Source organism: Manis javanica, chromosome 11 (assembly GCF_040802235.1).
Source record: "Manis javanica isolate MJ-LG chromosome 11, MJ_LKY, whole genome shotgun sequence".
Taxonomy (NCBI): domain Eukaryota; kingdom Metazoa; phylum Chordata; class Mammalia; order Pholidota; family Manidae; genus Manis; species Manis javanica.
Window position 1 is genome coordinate 113,990,146 of NC_133166.1, and position 7,125 is coordinate 113,997,270.

Consider the following 7,125-nt stretch of genomic DNA (forward strand, 5'->3'; position numbering starts at 1 on the left):
CTCTAGGAGCCGCTTGATGGTTAGCGTTATTCACGCCAACCGTGGTGCTGACGGTCACCGTGGTCCGCCATTCCCGCCAAAGGCGACGGCGGGGCCTAAGAGGAGCTCGCAGGCCTTTTCCCAGCAGAGAGGCGGTGCCGGGGCGCGACGAGGAGCCGCCTCTACCGGCTGTTAAGGCGCGGACTCGGTGCGAACCCGGCCCCTGTTCCTGTGGGCAGGACAAAGTGAATCAGTGTCTAGTACAGGGCCTGGGACAAGCGAGCCCTGCAGATGCTGGGGTGGGAGTGTGGCCGGTAGGAGCCAGTGCCTCTTGCCTTTACCCTGGCACTGAGGGCCTGGCGTAGGGTAGACGCTCGAGTAAGGCCTGCTGCGGATTGGGTGGACTGTACCTACTACCCGCTCTACTGGAGTATTTGCTGTGTCATTTGCGCTTCCTGACAACACACTGAAATAGAACTTTTGTTATTTCTGCTTTTCAAGAAGGGAAACAGTCCAGGCGAGTGTAGGATACAGCTAGGAAGTCGCCGCACGTGATAAGGCCTTGCCTTCATCCTGACGTCCTCTCCCCTTTCTCCCGTCAGCCCCAACAATGATGTCTGTTTCGCCCTCCCGCCACAGCCATTTCCACCTTAGCACTGACCGTTGCTTCTGACTAGAATGACCTTCCCCCAGATCCTTTTGTGGCTCATTACCTACCCGCCAGTCTCAGGGGAAAAAAAGGCATTTCCTTGGATCCCTTTGCCAGCCCACCAGGCTCCTTTTCTTTTTCAATTACGACACTATGACTGCCTAAAGTCTTATTTCTCGGTTTGCCTGTCTGTTTCCACCAATGGAAAGCTTCACGAAGGCAGGGACCTGTGGGTCCTGTTCATTCGCATCTCAGTGCCTCGCATGCTGTAGGTACTCAAATCCCAGTTCAGCAAATAAAGCGTTCCGGGGCTGCAGATTACTTTCCCCCAGGACGTCCCTTTAGTTTTGTGCATCAAGAGCGGCTTCGGTGTGCTTGTCCTAGGAACGGGGCTGACGGGAATTCCAGCCCAGGAAGCTGGGGTCACTGTTCGGTTCGACGGAGAGAACCAAAGGCTGGACCACTACCGAGTGACATCTTTGAGGCGCAGGCTAAGTGGATGGCAAAGCCTTTAATCTCCAGGCGGCTGTTTAGGGTCTTGCCACCTTAAGGCGCTCCGCCTTAAGAAGACGCCGCTCACGGCCCCCGCGCACGCGCGTCCCGGCCTGCCCCGCGCGCAACCCAGTCCGCGTCCCGGCCTGCCCCGCGAGGAGGCTGGGAGGGGCGCGCGGACTCTAGCTCGAGCCTCGGGGCTAGCTGCTCCCACCTTACCTCCGCCTTTCCCAGGGGCGCCATGGAGCCCCGGGCAGTTGCGGAGGCTGTGGAGACGGGGGAGGAGGACGTGATTATGGACGCCCTGCGCACGTACAACCGGGAGGTGAGGAGCTGTGGCTCAGGGAGGCGGCGGGGCTGGGTGCGGCGCGCGCGGCCGCGGCGGGGCGGGACGAGGGGCGGTGGGGCGGGGGCGTGGCAGGGCGGGGAGGGCTCGGTGTCCGCGGGGCGGGGTGGGAGCGCGGGGCCGTCGGCTCCCGTGGGGTCCCGTCCATGGGGCCGGGACCTTCCCGCGGAAAGCGGAGCCCCCTGCGCCTCTGATCTCTGCAGAACTCCCAGAGCTTTGCGTTTGATGCCACCCAGCAGGAGGACAGGAAGGTGGGTGCTCGCTGAGGGCAGGGGGCCGGGAGCGGGGCCAGCAGAGAGATCTGGTGGAGCCGCTCTCCTCCCTGTGCACAGAGGCTGGCGAAGCTCCTGGTCTCGGTCCTGGAGCAGGGCTTGCCCCCCTCGCGCCGCGTCACTTGGCTGCAGAGCATCCGCATCCTGTCCAGGGACCGCAGCTGCCTGGACCCGTTCACCGGCCGCCAGAGCCTGCAGGCGCTTGCCTGCTATGCTGGCATCGCTGCTTCAGAGTCGGATCCTGAGCCCTTGGACGCAGACGTTGTGCTCGAGTCCCTCAAGTGCCTGTGCAACCTTGTGCTCAGCAGCCCGGCTGCACAGGTGCTGGCGGCGGAGGCCCGCCTGGTGGTGAGGCTGGCGGAGCGCGTGGGGCCGTATCGCCAGAGCTGCTTCCCGCACGACATCCAGTTCTTCGACCTGCGCCTGCTCTTCTTGCTGACGGCCCTTCGCGCAGACGTGCGCCAGCAGCTATTTGCTGAGCTGCAGGGCGTGCTCCTGCTGACCAAGACGCTGGAGCTGACGCTGGGGGCAGCCCCAGAAGAGAGCCCTCCCGAGCGCCTCCCTCCCCAGGAGACCGAGCGGGCCATGGAGATCCTGAAGGTGCTCTTCAACATCACCTTTGACTCCGTCACCAGGGATGTGGACGAGGTGAGGCTGGCTGGAGCCTGCGGGCAGGGCTTGACTGCTTGGACGTCTGGGCCTGCAGGTGCCTTGGACTTCCTGGGTGTCACATGCAGGGAGGACAGAAGGAGGCAAAGGAACAGATGCCTGTTGTGGCCAGGGACCTCAGGAAGGTTTCTGAGGGAGGTGGAGGTCCTATCTGGCTCTTGCGCCTGGAAGGGGAGAGCTGTGTGGTGCTCTGGGAGCTGTGGCAGTCCAGGGGGTCCTCCCCCAGGGGATCACGCTGAAGGCCACATCAGCAAGGAGGAGTGGAGTTGCTGCGCAGTCAGTGTGGGTAATCCTGGCGTGGGGCAGGCAGTAGGACCTCAGCTGGCAGCTGCGACGGGCAGGGCTCCCTCACAGGAACCTTCCTTTCTTTGGTCAGGAAGACACTGCCCTTTACCGGCACCTGGGAACCCTTCTGCGGCACTGTGTGATGGTCACTGCTGCCGGAGACCGCACGGAGGAGTTCCATGGGTGAGGGAGCCTGTTGCGAGGGGGTCCCTGGCTCGCATGTCAAGACCTGCCCAGCCCTGCCCAGCCCTGCCGATGCACCAGGCTTTGCCCTGAGACTCTTCACCCTGTGGGTGGGACCAGACATCAGTGTGTTTCCTAGGGGCCTCAGCGCTTACAATACATGGCTACATGAGAGCTATGAGTTGGGATGGGAACGTGTACTGGGCCTCGGGCAAGAGCAGTGGACAGCGTGGCCACTCACCCGTTCTCTGCAACCTGTGCCTCAGCAGGTCCTGGTTCTCCATATGTCGTCTGTGGTGCTTCAGCCCAGACAGAGGACAGCAGGTGGGGTGTCTGCAGAGAGTGCCCCACTCTGAGCGGGATACCCCCAAGATCAGTCCCCTCTCAGCTCTGGCCCTTCGTGCTGCTCCTCAGACCCCAGACACTGGCTCACGTCACGTGTGGCCCCAGCAGGACTTAGAAGCCCCCCTCTCCGTCTTTCAGGCATGCGGTGAACCTCCTGGGGAATCTGCCCCTCAAGTGTCTGGACGTCCTCCTCACGCTGGAGCCACTCGAAGGCTCCCTGGAGTTCCTGGGAGCGAACATGGATGTGATTCGTGTTCTCCTCAGCTTCCTGGAGAAGCGTCTGCAACAGGTGGGCAGGGAGCCCTGCTGGGTGGGCTCCCCGGTGGCTCCGGCCCAGGCTTTCCTGAGCAGCAGGGGTCACTGCTTTACACCATATGCACTGGTAAGTAGAGATCGGCCCAGCAGGGTGAGGCCGGCGATCCTTGGCTGCTCTGTGGTCTGGCCAGGCCCCTCCTCCCTGAGCAGCACGCGGTCCTCCCCCACACACTCGAAGCTCTCTGTTGTTCTGGTCACAAGGAAACAGGTTTTCAGTCTAGCAAAGTACTTGTGAAGCTCTTTGTGGGTCCCTCTTGAGTGGTCCTGAGAAGCCCCCTGTCCCTGTTTATGACCCTGGACTCTTAGTGTTGCTGTGCACAGGTGCCTTAGACGGGCCAGCTGTCCTTCCACATCTCTGATGGGATCCAGGAACCTTGAGCCACAGGCACTCTGCATCCTGCTGCTCGCTGGCCAGGGGCTCCTACCAGCTCCTCTGGGATCCAGGATCCAACAGGTGGCTAAAGGGCAGGTGGCTCCCTGGGGATCTGCGTCACCCTGAGCTGCGTCACACACACCTGGCAATGGATACCCATGACTATCCTACCACTGCTGGTGGTATTGGGGTCCAGAGAGGTAACTGGGAAGAGGCCCAAGTGGGGACAGGAGTTCCCTGCTCTCTGTCCATGAGGCTACAGCACAGGGATTTTGTTTTTTGGCCACCGTTTTCTAAGGGCAGCTTGTATGCCCGTGTGCTGACAGCTACACACTGGCTTATGGGTGAGGAGGTCAGACTCAGTGCAGAGAAATGGTTTTCCCAAAGTCACAGGTAGTGGCCTCCTGCATTAGGTTCCGTCCCTGTCCCTCCTGAAGCTCCCGCAGACTCCCCATTGCCTGCACTTGACCCCTCAGCTGAGGAACAGCAGTGGGGCCTCTGCCCACGCACCTCCTTCCAGGACCCCCTGGTGCACATGTAGCACCCATCTCAAGTCCCGTGGGGGCACAGCCCTGGTGACACAGGCTCTTCTGCAGACGCACAGGCTGAAGGAGAGCGTGGCCCCCGTGCTGAGCGTGCTGACCGAGTGCGCCCGCATGCACCGCCCTGCCAGGAAGTTCCTGAAGGCCCAGGTAGGGACAGAGGGGATGGGGCCAGTCCCAGGCGCAGACCCTGGCCGCTTCAGGCCCAGGCTGAGGGACGGCTGCCCCCCAGGTGCTACCCCCACTACGGGATGTGAGGACGCGGCCTGAAGTCGGGGAGCTGTTGCGGAACAAGCTTGTCCGCCTCATGACGCACTTGGACACCGACGTGAAGCGAGTGGCAGCCGAGTTCCTGTTCGTCCTGTGCTCCGAGAGTGGTGAGTGCACAGGGAGGGCCGGCCCCGCCTGTGGCCTCCCAGCCCCGCCTGCATGCTGACCTGCGCCTTGCCCCTCAGTGCCCCGGTTCATCAAGTACACAGGCTACGGGAACGCCGCGGGCCTGCTGGCTGCCAGGGGCCTCGTGGTGGGGGGCCGGCCAGAGGGCCAGTACTCAGAAGACGAGGACACAGACACGGATGAGTACAAGGAAGCCAAGGCCAGGTGGGCACCCCAGCACTCAGCCTCCTCAGTCTGTATCCCTGCTCCCGTGAGGTGGGTGGGACGGGTTGACAGATGCCTGAACCTTCCTGGATCAGATGCCTGCGCCTGAGTGACGCTCTCCTGACTTCAGCATGTTTTGCAGAGAACACAGAGGCTGCAGGGGCCCAGGCAGCCTGGGGCACCAGCTGGGCAGCTGTCGCTCCTGAAAGGGGGAGTCTTATAAGTTGCCTTGCCTCCCCCATCCCCAGGAAAATGGGTTTCTTGCCAGTCTAGGCCCAGGCAGGAGGCCCTGGGATCTGACCCACCCCACACAGCCCCTCCTGTCCTGGAGAACCTCTAATGCATTCCCCCACCCCCTTTCTGGGAAGCAGCATCAACCCTGTGACTGGGAGGGTGGAGGAAAAGCCGCCCAACCCCATGGAGGGCATGACGGAGGAGCAGAAGGAGCACGAAGCCTTGAAGCTGGTGAGCATGTTTGACAAGCTCTCCAGGTACGTGTCTGGCACAGAGAAGGGAGAATGGGCCCGCATCCTAACTGTGAGCTCCAGCGGGTGGGGTCCGAGCTGGGCTTAGGATCCTGGCAAGGCTGCATTACTAAAGTCAGGTATTTCCTGCCCTGGGGGAAATCCCCCAGGGAAGGGTTAGGGTTAGGGTTAGGTCAGTGTTGTGTCCATTCCACAGATGATGTAAACTGAGACTCAGAGAAATCAGGAGACTGTCTAAGGTCTCAAAACCACTGGGTAGCAGGGAGGATCCAGGCCTGATTGACACAAGTCTGCACCCAGGCTTCGGCCAACAGAGCAGCTTGGTGGAACAGGTCAGAGCAGGGCTGGTTCCCAGACCCCACCGTGCCTTTCTTCCATAGGCACAGAGTCATCCAGCCCATGGGCATGAGTCCCCGGGGTCAGCTCACATCCCTGCAGGACGCCATGTGTGAGACCATGGCAGGGCAGCTGTCCTCAGACCCAGACTCCGACCCCGACTGAAGACGGACCCCCATCTGCTCCCCTTCAGAACCGGTGCTGCTGGCAGATGTCCTTGGGACTGTGTCCTGGGGAAGCCATGTCCAGCTTAAAGACCCCTCTTACTTGTAAAGTTCTTGTCATGATTTACCTCTGGTCCAGTTACTTATCTCTGGGACTGCAGGGGTCTTGTCCTGCTGGAACTCTGGGAATTCAGCCTTGGTTTCTGCAAATGAAGTGGTTTCTTGGATGTGTGCAGAGGCTGCTGCCTGAGCGCAGGATTTAACCGCACATACTAATGAACTTGTGGGAGGGCAGGGGCTGAGCACATGCATGGCTTGCTGGCCCCGAGCTGGTGTGTCGGGCAAGCACTGCATTTCACAGGGGAAAAGAACCTGCTAGCAACTTTATGTGCGAATGTCAGAAACACTTCCAAGGTGTGCTGTGCTATTTCTGTCCCCACTGAGCTACAGACTGGTGGCCTCTTCTACATTCTCAGTCCTGGCTCAGCCACCTGCTGCGGCGTCCACTGCACCTGAGTTCTCACTGGTTGTGACATCAAATCTCGATGCCTCCCCACTGGCTTAGAACATGGAGGAAAATGCCCCCGTAAACCGGTAATTCTGCACTTCTACCACATGCCACAAGTGTCACGGGAACATACCCTGAAATATAGTTTCAGGCAAGAATGTATACATGTGAGAAAGTGTAAAATACCAAGTAAAGGAACCAGTAGAAATGTTAATCTCATTCTTTCCAAAATTCAATGCTTCTCCTAGATCACCACTAATATCTTTTGTTCTGTGAAATGAGACCACCAGACCCCCCTTTTGGGGAGTCTGTCAGTCAAATCAGCTCTAGATGGGCTCGTGGAAGGGTCCTGGGGGGAAACAGGACGCTAGGAAGGAGGGTGCACACGGCGGGGGTGGGGGCAGCTGGGGACCAGGTATGCCCAGGGCTTTGGGGCAATCCCAGTACAGGAGCAGGAAGCTCAAGGCAAGTCCTGCCCAGACTGCACCGTGGCCTGAGCACAGGTTGGAGAGCTCAGCAGGTGCGCAGGAGCCAGCCAGTTTCAGAGCAATGCCGTTCACATTTAGACGCTAGTTCTATAGC

The 7,125-nt window shown here is 60.4% G+C and overlaps 1 protein-coding gene across 2 annotated transcripts; it reads left to right on the forward strand.

Moving 5' to 3' along the window:
- Nucleotides 1-47: 47 nt before the first annotated feature.
- Nucleotides 48-6,757, forward strand: RIC8A (RIC8 guanine nucleotide exchange factor A). Of its 2 annotated transcripts, XM_037002448.2 has the most exons (11): nucleotides 48-187; nucleotides 1,013-1,445; nucleotides 1,670-1,717; nucleotides 1,799-2,386; nucleotides 2,784-2,875; nucleotides 3,359-3,509; nucleotides 4,505-4,600; nucleotides 4,683-4,827; nucleotides 4,906-5,050; nucleotides 5,422-5,541; nucleotides 5,916-6,757. In XM_037002448.2, exons 2-11 carry the CDS (start codon nucleotides 1,362-1,364, stop codon nucleotides 6,034-6,036), a joined length of 1,590 nt encoding a protein of 529 aa, XP_036858343.1. In that variant the 5' UTR covers nucleotides 48-187; nucleotides 1,013-1,361; the 3' UTR covers nucleotides 6,037-6,757. The 2 variants fall into 2 exon arrangements, with proteins under 2 accessions (XP_036858343.1, XP_073073538.1); XM_073217437.1 differs by lacking the exon at nucleotides 48-187 and having other exon boundaries at nucleotides 358-1,445.
- The last annotated feature ends 368 nt before the right edge of the window (nucleotides 6,758-7,125 follow it).

What these genes read in the sequence shown, in the direction of transcription:
- RIC8A (XM_037002448.2), top strand. Translation starts at nt 1,362, where the DNA reads ATGGAGCCCCGGGCAGTTGCGGAGGCTGTGGAGACGGGGGAGGAGGAC. An exon ending in CCCAGCAGGAGGACAGGAAG is followed by an intron (nt 1,718 to 1,798) that starts GTGGGTGCTCGC and finishes CCCTGTGCACAG; the next exon opens with AGGCTGGCGAAGCTCCTGGT. An exon ending in ATGTTTGACAAGCTCTCCAG is followed by an intron (nt 5,542 to 5,915) that starts GTACGTGTCTGG and finishes TTTCTTCCATAG; the next exon opens with GCACAGAGTCATCCAGCCCA.